At 42.3% G+C, this 12,911-nt stretch overlaps 1 protein-coding gene across 1 annotated transcript; it reads left to right on the top strand.

Annotated features, from left to right (window-relative positions):
* The first annotated feature begins 1,343 nt into the window (after positions 1 to 1,343).
* On the top strand, positions 1,344 to 6,103 carry ovca2 (OVCA2 serine hydrolase domain containing). The gene is made up of 3 exons (XM_083771044.1): positions 1,344 to 1,560; positions 3,089 to 3,171; positions 5,380 to 6,103. The coding sequence occupies exons 1-3, from the start codon at positions 1,422 to 1,424 to the stop codon at positions 5,818 to 5,820; spliced, it is 663 nt and encodes a 220-aa protein (XP_083627170.1). The 5' UTR covers positions 1,344 to 1,421; the 3' UTR covers positions 5,821 to 6,103.
* The last annotated feature ends 6,808 nt before the right edge of the window (positions 6,104 to 12,911 follow it).

The following is a 12,911-nucleotide window of genomic DNA, read 5'->3' as shown; positions in this document are numbered from 1 at the left end:
GTCGGAGGTTGATAGGCCATGCACTCCGTAACCCAACCCCCAAGGGAAAGGAAGTAGAGATTGGCCACGAAACACCTGGTGCAGAGACTTGGAGGCAGATGCGAAGAAAATGGGCCTCACTTGGGGACAGCTGGAGGTGTTGGCTCAGGGCCGAGATGCTTGGAGAACTCTTGTAGATGGCCTAAACCCCAGAAGGGGTAATAGGCGTAAGTAAGATATCCAGTACCACTTAAACCCTCTATAATTGGTAAAACGGACCTGTAATTAATCTATACAGTCTTGATACAGTCGTTTTTCAGTCTCTATCAAATCTCTTTGCCAAAAATATCCTATATAGGCCTATAATTGGTCACAATAATGACATTTTGATATCGTCCCAGCCCTATACTGTACATACCATTATTCAGTTTTGTCTCATATGTCATATCTCATGTCTCAATATTAAAAAGAAAAAATAATGATGCCACCCCACATATCATTTTACTGACAATTAGCTTATTAGTCCAGTAACTTAAATTCCATTCCATAATAGCCTATAGTTTCAACTTTCCTTCCTGATTTTAGAAGTGTTACGTTCCAGGTTAATATCTTATTGTGCATAAAACACAAATAAAACTATACATTTCAGTTGTTGCAATCAGTGCATGTTGCAACTCCTTGTGTCTCATAGTCATAACTCTTATTTTGTAAAATATATACAAAATGTGTATATAACTCTCAGTTTGTTACCTTGGGTTTCTGTGGTTCATCCCAGAGCCATAAAGTAAGACTCTAAGTAAGTAAGTATGGATCTGGTTTATCCATGGTGTAGTCTCGCGTTCGGAGATTGTGGAATAGTTGTCTGGATCAAAGGTCTGGGTACCTTAGAGTATATATTATTTAATATATACTCTAAACTGGATACACACTATCCATGGTGTGACGGTGTCTCATCATTTATGGTTCTCTACTGCCACCCTGTGGAATATAGTATGAAAAGTTTTATAGCCTACTATTGACCTTACAAACTGTCTTGGTTAACCATTAGATACATTTTGCAACTCCATATTCAAGCATAATTTAAAAATAACAATACACACTTACTTGCAAATCCATATTCAAGCATAATTAAATAATATTAATAATAATATTATTAATAATACTAATAATAATAATCATCATCATCATCATCATCATCATAGTCATAATACACTTCAAGATTAAAAATACATTTTCAACAATATGATCAACATAATAAATGCCCACGAAACATTGGAAGAAGTTACTACTAAGAGTTCTGTGCGGAACTCTTAAAATAACTCGTGTTTCCCTACAACGAATTATCATGCGTACGGCTTGACTTTTCTAATCAGAGTTGGCATCTTGGAAACTTTTACAGTATTAGTAATATTTTCGCTAGTTTCTGCCTCTGCCTGCCTGCCATGGCCCCGCTCCGGATCCTGTGCATCCACGGTTACCGTCAGAACAGTGGCTCGTTCCGCGAGAAAACGGGAGCTCTTCGGAAGCTCTTGAAGAAGCAAGTGGAGCTTGTCTACATGACTGCACCGCACAGTGTGCCGGGTAAGGTACCACAAGTCCTAGCCCCTCTCGGAACCCTCCATAAAGCTTTTCTGAAATTTGGATGTCGCTTTATTGTAGGGTCCCTGTTCATAACTATATTTTCGTATGGGAATTTTGGAACGCGGACATAAATATGCTCCGTAACTGGCGTAACATCGTATCTGCTACGTTTGACAGCCTTTTTTTGTTTGCGTTATTCTGAATTCGTGAACTATAAGTACCTATACAAACCGCTGCGAATATCTCCTGTGGCGCGGAAGCCGTTATTGTATTTTTAATCTTTGTTTGACCGATTTGGTCGCTTTATTTCTTCTTGTTTGTTTACCGTTTATTGTACCGCCTCCCGGTGTGCGGTTGGCTTGTGCCGGCTATGTCCCTGCCTCTGATCTGCTCTGTCATAGCTATAGCGCCACTAGCTAGCCAGATAGGCGGTACAATGAGGTGTCAATAAACAAGGAAGGAAGAGAAGAATCAAAGCGACCAAATTGGTCAAACAAAGATTAAAAATACTTAACTGCTTCCGCGCCACAGGAGATATTCGCAGCGGCATGTATGGATACTTATACTTCACAGATTCAGAAGCCCTCACACGAAAAAAAGTCGTCAAAGAGCGCAGACAGGCGTTATCTACGTTGTTTATGTTTTATGTATGTCCGCGTACCAGGTGGCAGGATACTGCTGGAACAGGACCCCATGGTCTGGGTCTAAAAAATGTCAGAAACTTCAGTACCATTGGGTTCTGCTTGGAGGGCTACACAAGTCCTAGGCTAGAATGGCTGTGATATTATACTAGCCGTCATAGCCCTGCTCCTGATACATGACTTTAAATAACTACAGCATACCTCATGCACCTCAGAGAATGTTTTCATTCTGGATAAAATCATAAAAATGCTCTATGGTCTAATCTAATGGAATAAATGGATGATCAGATGGGGGAGTTTTCACGACTCATGATCTAACTGTAACTAGGGCGGCCCGTCGCCTTGCCCCCTGCTGCCCCGCACCTCCCACCCCTCACTGTTAAAGTGGGTAGTAAAAACGGGGGACGCGTTTTGGATCCATGGACCAAATGTCCCCCTTTGCGTGTAGTGTTAAGTCCTGTTCCACATTGTGAATGTGACTGGCAGGCATCGGTGTCCATTGCTGTCCAAATAGAAAGCCCAATAGTTGGCTTTCTGTTGTAAAGCTCTTCTATTGTCTCTTTTCATGGAGGATGTGTTTTTAAGCCTGTTAAAATAACATGAGAAATATCCCTGCAACACAATGAGGTCAAACATACAATGTAATAGTTTATTTGCCAAAATAGTGATGCTATACACCATCATCCTGTGAGTTAACTCCATTTATACCGGCTTAGATAATTTATTTAAATTCGTTAGCAGTCAAACCTATTTAGTGGTCACACAAACGTCTTAATAACTGACAGTTTCCTTTGGCTGGAATGACAAATATAATATACTGAGGTATGCAAACAGTGAAAATAAAAACTTGTCACTTAAACAATTTCCACTTTTATTGTTTTAATCAGCTCCAGAGAAAGAGAATGGCTCATCAGTGGCTGGCAGTGGAGAAGACAGCGATCCCAGAGGCTGGTGGTTCTCAGACACACAGGTAGGTTTTTGTGATTATTCTGTGGATTACTTTTTCAATTGATTGAAATAATAAATAAATAAATATTTGTTTACATTTTCACATCTGTCAATTGATTTACCACTTGTATGTGTCAGACCACTCTCACCCATTCTCCCCCAGAAAGGGCAGGTACCTGGAGATGGGTTATTGTTATAACTGGCAAAGCGAACTCTCCCTCCAAATAAATTGAAAATGCAAACTGTGTTTGAACGAACTCCAGCCCGAACCCGTAAACATAACCTCTAAATGTCTACTCTAATCACAATAACCCTTGCTGTATGGGTTGTATTTCGTCGTGTCTGGGTGCTGCTGCAAACAGCCCAGCCTGCTTGCGACGCTCAAAATTAAGTACAGCGTCAGCGTGTAGGCATAACTTTCAACATGTGTCATTATTTTTTAGATGTAAACACTTCCGTCTGTTGAACACTTTGTGTGGGCAACAAAAAATCGCTTTCAACCACGATGTATTCAACTGACCTCTATAAAGGCTCTCTCTCTCTCATCACGCTGCATACAGTAAAATCCTCAGTGTTCATATATCCATGTCTGTGACATTATACTGAAGTGATATTTAGACCTATAGGTCCGTTTGTGGCAGTGATGTGTCATGTACTTAACCTATGGTTTAGGAACCGATAATAAACTTTATTTTTATAGCACCTTTCATGACATGACATGCAGCTCAAAGTGAAGAAAAGCAAAACCATTAAAAAAAAATCACACCCGTGTGTATCATCTAACTCATGTTGCTATGATTAGGTGATGTAATGATGATGTAAAATAAACGGTGTCAAAACAAACATTAAATTCTCTTTATTGTTAATGGCATTTAATGTTAGGGACAAGATGACATCAATTTTCCCTTCATTGTCAATGGCGTTTTTAAAACAAACATTGAACTAAAAACAAACATTAAACCTATACATCTCAAAAATAGGAAAAAAACATAAAACAACATTAAAATAAGGGCGAGGTCACGTGCACGCATCCGCCTGGGTGACAGTAGACTGCTGGGCGAACGCTGGCACTTTGGCATGGCGGGTGAGATCAACATGTTGAGAACTCTAGTTTTCACCGAGCACGGCTGCATTAATAATGGACAGGTATCAGTCAATGGACAGGTATCAGTCAATGGACAGGTATCAGTCAATGGACAGGTATCTGTCAATGGACAGGTATCAGTCAATGGACAGGTATCTGTCAATGGACAGGTATCTGTCAATGGACAGGTATCAGTCAATGGACAGGTATCTGTCAAAAGGGAGACATCGAAGAGGAAGGATGCATGGGGAAGCAATAAAGCATCAACATATGGAATGTCAGAACAGGTCAGCTCCATATGGAGATCTAAGGGTTTGAGGTTTTGATGTCAGATGTAGAGTAGCTGGCCAATATTGATGACATCAGGGATCTCCATATATGGACATTCCCATATATGGGCTTAATATTGATGACATGAGGGATCTCCATCCCTGATGATGTCACGTGATGTCATGACCAACCAAACAACTGTCTAACTGACTGATGGGAAATGCACGATTTCATAGTAAATGCAACTACCTGTGGTCGCATTTACTTACTCATGCTTCAAAAGCATGAATGAAGATATAGGTCTTGAGCTGTGCTTTAAATATGTCTACAGGCCCAGACGGTTAGCTCAACCGTCTGGGCACCTAGGCTGCCAAGCCAGCCTGACGGCGTGCCGCAGGTTCGACTCCCGATCCCGACGGCCTTTGCCGTCGGGATGGGGGATGTCTTCCCCCATCTCTCTCCCCATTTCCTGTCAGTCTACTTTCAGCCTATCAATAAAGGCAGAAAAAAAAGAAGATGTCTACAGAGGCTGCCTGTCTAAGGTGTGATGGAAGTTTATTCCAGGCTGTTGGCCTGTAGAAGAAGAAACCGTTTTTTATATGCCATTGTAGGCACTTGGAGCAGGTCAGCAGTGGAGGACCTGAGGGGGGCGGTTTGGAACACATCTAGGCAGGCAGTCACAGAGGAAGGTGCTAGACCATTGTATGTTGCATCCTATAACGCCATATCTGTGCCATAGAGTTATAATATATCGGATCTATGCTCTTCAATGAGATGTCGGGCGCTGGCTGCAGACAGCAGGCATAAATGTGGAAAAGAAAATCTATAATCAATTAAATCGGTTAGTTTGATTAACTGTTGCACTTGTACACACAGGCGCGGGGTTTCAGTGCTCAGCAGCCGTGTCAGAGGAGCCTGGGGCTCGAAGAGAGTGTGGCGGCGGTTAAAGAGGCGGTGAAGGATCTGGGGCCGTTCGACGGCGTGCTGGGCTTCAGCCAGGGAGCGGCGCTGGTCGCTATGCTGTGTTCGCTCCAAGAGCAGAACCCGGAGCTCCGCTTCCGCTTCGCCGTGCTCGTGGCGGGCTTCCGCAGTGCCTGCGAGGAACACCGAAGGTTCTACCAAACCCCCGTCCTGATGCCTTCCCTGCATGTGTTTGGACTGGAGGACCGCGTCATCCCAGATCAAATGAGCAGGGAGCTTCTCGCCGCCTTTCAGGAGCCACAGGTCATGACGCATCCCGGTGGCCATTTTGTGCCCGCCGCGTCCGCTCACAGACAAACCTACCAGGACTTCCTCAAGAGGTTTCAGGAGAGCTAGGAAACACTGGAACGGCCGTAGAGGCCCCTTTTCAGTTATTTTTTCCCGCTTAATTTGGAATCAAAAAATACTTCTTGCTCTGAAGTGGGAACCAAAGTGGGCGTGTCACTATTCAGTTTGGAAGATGCAGATGTGATATAAACCATCATAAAAATGTAAGAACAGAACCAGTTCTAGAAACAAAGTTATTTTACTGTAGGTCCCTTTTCCACCGGGATTGAACCGGTTCAGTTCTGTTTGGTTCTTAGTCCATGAGCCAAAATTGGAACGTTATTATGAATTGAGTGGACAAAACCATACCTATATGAAATTGTTTATAGGATCAATATAAGTTTGATAACACTTCCACAGGAGTAGCTTTTTCATATTTAAATTATCACACATTTTGTTATTTTCACCTACAGTATACGACACGTGATAGGTGAATAGATAAACTAATTAATAGTTATCACCATGAAACCTCCCCAGTTGATTACTTGCACGTTGATTACTTACTTGGCTCATGGACTAAGATCCAAAAAGAACTGAACCAGTTCAATTCCGGTGGAAAAGGGGCCACTAGTGGAAAAGGGGCCAGAGAGAGGGGTTCAGAACTGTGCGGAACAGAGTGTGTGTGATATGTGTCAGAGTCAGACGGAGACAATAATGCTTAATTTATGGTGACGTGTTTGGTTAGTTGTGTGGCGAGAGACACAAAACTACACCGGCAATGTATAAATCGCGCTGAAAGCACTATATAAAATGTAGCCAGTGGCAAATTGGCAATTCTGCCAAACAAGTTTTGTTGTTGGAAAAATAAAATAAAGGAAAGCTTGCAAGTCAACCAACCAGATGCAATACTGTCAAAACAATACAATGATTCGCTGGGAAGATCTCATTGTCTAGGAGATAATAATTAATCTGATGTAAAGCTTGTATTGAATTTGTGAGGTGTTGTGAGCTTTTCAGAGCTTATAGTTTTGTGCATGGCAACTAAAGCCTTTGTACAACACGATGGTGCATGCCTTCAGTCCATCCATCGTCAACCCACGTTTCTATTCCTCATAATGCAACTTTTGATATCACTCAACTTTTGAGTAATTACAGCTCCTTCTCAACAAATTAGAATATTCTGCAAAAGTTCATGTTCTCCCGTAATATAATTCAAAAAGTTAAACTTTTATTTATTCTCAATTCATTGCGCATAAAGTAAAGTATTTAAAACCTTTTTTTTTTTTTTATCTTGATGATTATGGCATACAGCTCATACAAATCCAAAAATCCTATCGCAAAATATTTTTTGCGTACTTCTGGATTACTCTGAATTGAAAACGTAATCAGTAGAATAATCAGTAAGACCATAATTGAGCAGTTGAAACAACTAACACATACGGAGTCAGGACAGATAGGCCTTTTCACGGGGGGTCTGAATAAATTATGGACTTTTGCAATTTAGAGCCTGCCTACCTGCTTGTTCATGGGATAAATTGAATCTTGAACTTCAGGGCAAAATTCATGTCAGATCCTGTGTCTAGGTGAGACATGACCTTTGACACCATCTAAATGTTTCAATAGAAGAGCCACCCCAATAATTGTCTAGGTTATATTGTGTTAACGTACTCCACCATACAGATTGGACAACATTACATTTTATTCATGAAAATAAAAGTTACATAGCGCTTTAAGCATAGCCATTTTTAAACCCATAATACCAGGGGACTTGTGCCTATGGCTCATTAAGTGGCCCCTACCCCTTAACATTCTAGTTGAAAAAGCAATGCATTAGCAAGTAAGAAGAGTTGGTGTGCGATCTTCAATCTAATTAATCACAATGACTGCGTAGGTGCATGCACGGATGTTTTCGTTACGTGTGCGCACGCGTATGAAGGAGGGGCAAGGACGTTGTGTTCTTTCCTAGCTGCATGTTACATCGCGCCCTCGATTGGTTCCAGATGTCTCTTTTCTTCTTCTACCACTCTCTCTTGCTCCGTCTTCTCTCTCTATCTCTCTCTTGTCTCTGTCTTTATCCTGCTTAATTTATGCTCTGTCGCACGATGGTGTCGCTTGCCGACAAGATCTGTTTTTTTCCACAATTCCACTATTGTGCAATAGAGATAGATCTTTTTCCAAGTGACCCATACCCAGGGTTGGGTCAGATTACATTGAAAATGTAGTTAGTTACTGATTATGTATGCCAATTTTTGTAATGAATGACATAGTCCTTTGGATTGTTTTTTTTAATAATTTGAATATTTTAAATACTTTTGGATTACTACAAAATCCATCCATCCATCCATCTTCAAGCGCTTATCCGTAGTCGGGTCGCGGGGGCAACAGCTCCACCATAGTGCTCCAGACTTCCCTCTCCAGAGCAACATTAGTGACTTCCTCCTTGGGGATTCCGAGACGTTCCAAGGCCAGTGAGTCGATGCGTTTCCTCCAACTGCGCCTTGGTCTGCCCCGGGGTCTCTTCCCAGTGGGACGTGTGTCGAGGACCTCCCTAGGGAGGCGCCCGAGAGGCATCCTAACCAGATGCCCGAACTGGCTCCTTTCCAGGCGAAAAATCTAAATCAAACATTGAAAATATGGGTGATGGAAATTGACATATTTTAAATGTATAGGAAAACTAATTTACAAGATTCCATGACAATGTAACCATAATGTAATTACACATTCTTATGGCTGTACTATGGGTTTAGTAATCTTATTACAGTACATAATCCCAAGTACATTTAGTCATTTACTACCCAACCTTCTTTATCCACCTTAAATGTCATGCCATGTCTGCTTTAGACCTCAGACATTTTGGTGTTTAATGTGTGTGAGAGGATAAAAAAGGACATGAATCCTAGCAATTTTTGACTAAGAGGTTTGGTGTTGAGGGAAAATGGGAGAGGACCAATTGTAGACCCCTGTGAGACCCCGGACAACAAAGTATATAGGGTTTGTTGAAGAGGAATGACTGTGAATTGCTGTGTTTTCAGAAACAAAAAGACAGGCAGTCTACATGTGTAGACTGCCTGTCTTTTGTTTACACTGCACATAGGATGCATGTAGGCCGCTCTGTGCTGTGAGTGTGAGTTGTTTCCAGAGAAGGAATACAACAATCACCAAAGCATTCTACTATATATACACTAGTATAAATACTGGAGTGTTATTTTAACTAAGAGTTAAAGAAACACTGGAATTTTGGCCTACCACTCTAACTTCAATCTCTGTCTGTCTCTCTCTTTCTTTCTCTCTCTATCTCTCTCCCTCTCTCACTTTCTCTTTAGACCATTTGACCTGGGGGTTTATATTCTTTCTTTAATTACCTTCCATACTTTGACCCTTGAGCGGCGATAAAAGGCGCCCAAGCATAGCCCACCGCTACGCCATCTGAATTCCCTGTCATAGTCACGCTCTCCGCTTGTCCCCTGTGGCCCTTATGTCCCTGCAGGACCTTGGCTTGGAGCACACACACTCACACATGGTTTTGATAACAAGGAGAGGAGGGATGGATGGAGAAAGTGAGTGAGCAAAGGGAAACGGTGAAAGAAAAACAGAGGTTCACCCTCTGCCAGTAAGTTTTACAACAGAGCCGTGACTCTCTTCTCAGGAATCTGTTGCGCCTGTTGCGCAACGAGCGGGAAATAATGGAATGAGAGACACAGAAGGAAATGGGCGGGGATAACCCCCGCAACCACACACACACACACACACACACACAGACACACACACATATGCCCCAACCACACACAAACGCTCCTCTCCCCACCCTACCGCTGCAGTATATGTAGTTGAAAAATGGAGAGTTAAGGGTTTTGCGTTGAAAGGTCACCGTTTCCTCCAGTGGAGTACCGGGGCAGGGGGACAAGGGGGGAGGCGTGTCAGGACACAGATGGGCAGTATTTTGATTCTGGAGAGCGCGTTGTCATGGAAGACATGGGAGGGGAGGGCCGTGCTCTGTGTGTGTGTGTGTGTGTGTGTGTGTGTGTATATATAAGAGTAGCACTTCAACTCCAACACGCCTGGTCATCCCATGGCCCAGACAGTAGACGCTATATATTTCCGTTAGTGATACTTCCGTCTGGAAGTCACGCGTTACAGGGAGTGGTACCCAACCGAGGGACTGCAAAGCTCTTGTTATCTGAGACGCAGCTTTTTGGATTTATATGCAACATATTGTTTTATTTTATTTTCATTTTTTTTGCCTGGTCTGATTTTCTACGTTGTTTTTTGTCATTGACATTCTTTTCTCATTCATCGTCTGCCGTTCATTGCCAGACAGAACTCAGAAGATGCTGAAGCTAGTGGGATTGTTTTTCTTTTCTTTTTTGTATTATTATTATTATGAAGGATCCCCATCAGTCTACACTCTACGCAGTAGTGGAGACTATTCTTCCAGGAATGGTGTAATAATGTGGACTTAGAAAAGAAATGACTCTTTTTGACTATCTAAGGATATATATCAGGTTATGTCAGTGTGGTGCAGGGCACTATAAAAAGAAAAGTTGATTTGCGTGCGTGCGTGCTTGTGTGTGCGCTGTTGGTATGATGTAACATGTTTTCAGTGTTGTATATAGCCAGTCTCACATAGGGTTTAGCCTTGCTACTAGGCTTTGTGTGTGTGTGTGTGTGTGTGTGTGTGTGTGTGTGTGTGTGTGTGTGTGTGTGTGTGTGTGTGTGTGTGTGTGTGTGTGTGTGTCATATTCTGTTCCTCCATATGGCCGTGATTTGTGTCATTTGTTCTCTTGTTTGAACTCTCCCTCACTGGTTTCCTGTGTCTCTGTGGCTGCTGGTTTATGTGGAGACAGAGTGTGCTGCTGTAGCGGAATCCAAAATGACTCTTTGGTTGTCATTTCTTATCCAGTAGAAAGCAGTGGTGTAAAGTAACTTAGTACATTTACTCAAATGCTGTACTCAAATGCTGCATGATTGCATGCTGACAGTTACACAGTTACTGTGTAATAACTGTCAGTGTGTTTATGTCAACAGCCAGGTGTTTCTTTTCAAGCATTTGAGCGCTGAATGTTAACATGCTTGCTCATTTGCGACCTGTTCTGAAAGGTTCACTGAAATGTAAACATGTAACCCTGTGTTCCTCATCCTCCATGCTGATGGTTGCCAGGGTGATACTTCAAATCCAGACCTAGAACACCGGGTGAATGCTATAAGCCTGTGGTTCTCAAAGTGGGGTCCAACATTAGCCTGGCTAATAAGCCAGACCGAATCAGCTGTTGGCAAAAAAGAATTGAACAACAGTGTGATTTGAGTCTGGCTTATTAGCCAGGCTAGTCCAACATGGGACCCATATAGGGTTCCTTGAGGGGGTTCCAAATGGACCCTTGGATATAACTCTGAGAATGTGCAAGTAGAACCAAATGAAAAACATATAAACCACCTTGCTGTGGTGAGGGGTCTCAAATAGACTTGTTCTGATAGCGATACCAGTATCGGAAAAGCTGCCAATACTGCTAAGATGCTGGTGTCGGCGAGTATGCCAGCGCGAGTATGCCATCCTCTGCCAATCCGATACCAATTAATTCATGTTAATCACATAACATTTTATTTACAGTCCTATTTTGAATGTTTAGTAACTAAAGTTTAGTTGATGTTGCATGACTGTGTTATACTGGACTATTTACATGATTATTTTACTAACTTGGAGCTGCACTTATTAATGGAATTTTAATTAATTCCTATAGTTCAGTTGTTCTCAAACTTTTAAATAACTCTGAGAGTGTACAACTGGAACCAGTTGGACACTTACGTGGTTCCATTTGTACACTCAGAATTACAGACCCGTAAGGATACATTTGGACGCCTCAGCACCTGGACCCCACTTTGAACCACTGCTCTAGATTTATTTTTTATTACACACTAGTATCGTATTGGTACTCGCCCGTAATCGACCGATACGCAAGTTGTAGGTATCGGCTGGGTTCATCAATAGGTCTGTACAGTTGTAGGTATCGGCTGGGTTCATCAATATGTCTGTACAGTTGTAGGTATCGGCTGGGTTCATCAATAGGTCTGTACAGTTGTAGGTATCGGCTGGGTTCATCAATAGGTCTGTACAGTTGTAGGTATCGGCTGGGTTCATCAATAGGTCTGTACAGTTGTAGGTATCGGCTGGGTTCATCAATAGGTCTGTACAGTTGTAGGTATCGGCTGGGTTCATCAATAGGTCTGTACAGTTGTAGGTATCGGCTGGGTTCATCAATATGTCTGTACAGTTGTAGGTATCGGCTGGGTTCATCAATAGGTCTGTACAGTTGTAGGTATCGGCTGGGTTCATCAATAGGTCTGTACAGTTGTAGGTATCGGCTGGGTTCATCAATAGGTCTGTACAGTTGTAGGTATCGGCTGGGTTCATCAATATGTCTGTACAGTTGTAGGTATCGGCTGGGTTCATCAATAGGTCTGTACAGTTGTAGGTATCGGCTGGGTTCATCAATATGTCTGTACAGTTGTAGGTATCGTCTGGGTTCATCAATATGTCTGTACAGTTGTAGGTGTCGGCTGGGTTCATCAATATGTCTGTACAGTTGTAGGTATCGGCTGGGTTCATCAATATGTCTGTACAGTTGTAGGTATCGGCTGGGTTCATCAATATGTCTGTACAGTTGTAGGTATCGGCTGGGTTCATCAATATGTCTGTACAGTTGTAGGTATCGGCTGGGTTCATCAATATGTCTGTACACGGACACCTGTGTCCGTGGCAAAGACTTGGTCTTTTCCATGGCAAATGTTGTGTTTACACACCATTATGTTATTTTGATCATAAAGCCAATTACTGTAAAGTCTCCAGGTTTTCTTCGGAATACGTATGACACTTATTTACTACGACACTATGGCACATTAGGAGTCCAACTAGTACTAGTGGTTCTCAAATGTTTTATTTGCAAGGACCCCCTTAACTCTGAGAGTGTACAGGTGGAACCATTGGGTTCCATTTGAACATTCAGGGATATCTCTTTATGTGTTTCTCGTAGTATTATTGTCCGCTCATTTTGTATGTCAAAATAACATTTTGACAAATGTCCACCACCAGCCGGCATGGCAACAATGACCCCTGGGAATCGGTATTGGGAAGGAGAAAAATGGCCAGAGTTTTCTTGTCATGGGTG

This window comes from Protomyctophum parallelum, assembly GCF_964188405.1.
Source record: "Protomyctophum parallelum genome assembly, chromosome: 1".
NCBI lineage: Eukaryota > Metazoa > Chordata > Actinopteri > Myctophiformes > Myctophidae > Protomyctophum > Protomyctophum parallelum.
Note: the sequence above shows the minus strand (reverse complement) of the source record. Positions and strands in the feature narration are given on the sequence as shown.

Coding starts and splice junctions, on each gene's coding strand:
- ovca2 (XM_083771044.1), top strand. CDS start 1,422: ATGGCCCCGCTCCGGATCCTGTGCATCCACGGTTACCGTCAGAACAGT. Junction 1,561..3,088: donor TGCACCGCACAGTGTGCCGG/GTAAGGTACCAC, acceptor TGTTTTAATCAG/CTCCAGAGAAAGAGAATGGC. Junction 3,172..5,379: donor GGTGGTTCTCAGACACACAG/GTAGGTTTTTGT, acceptor TTGTACACACAG/GCGCGGGGTTTCAGTGCTCA.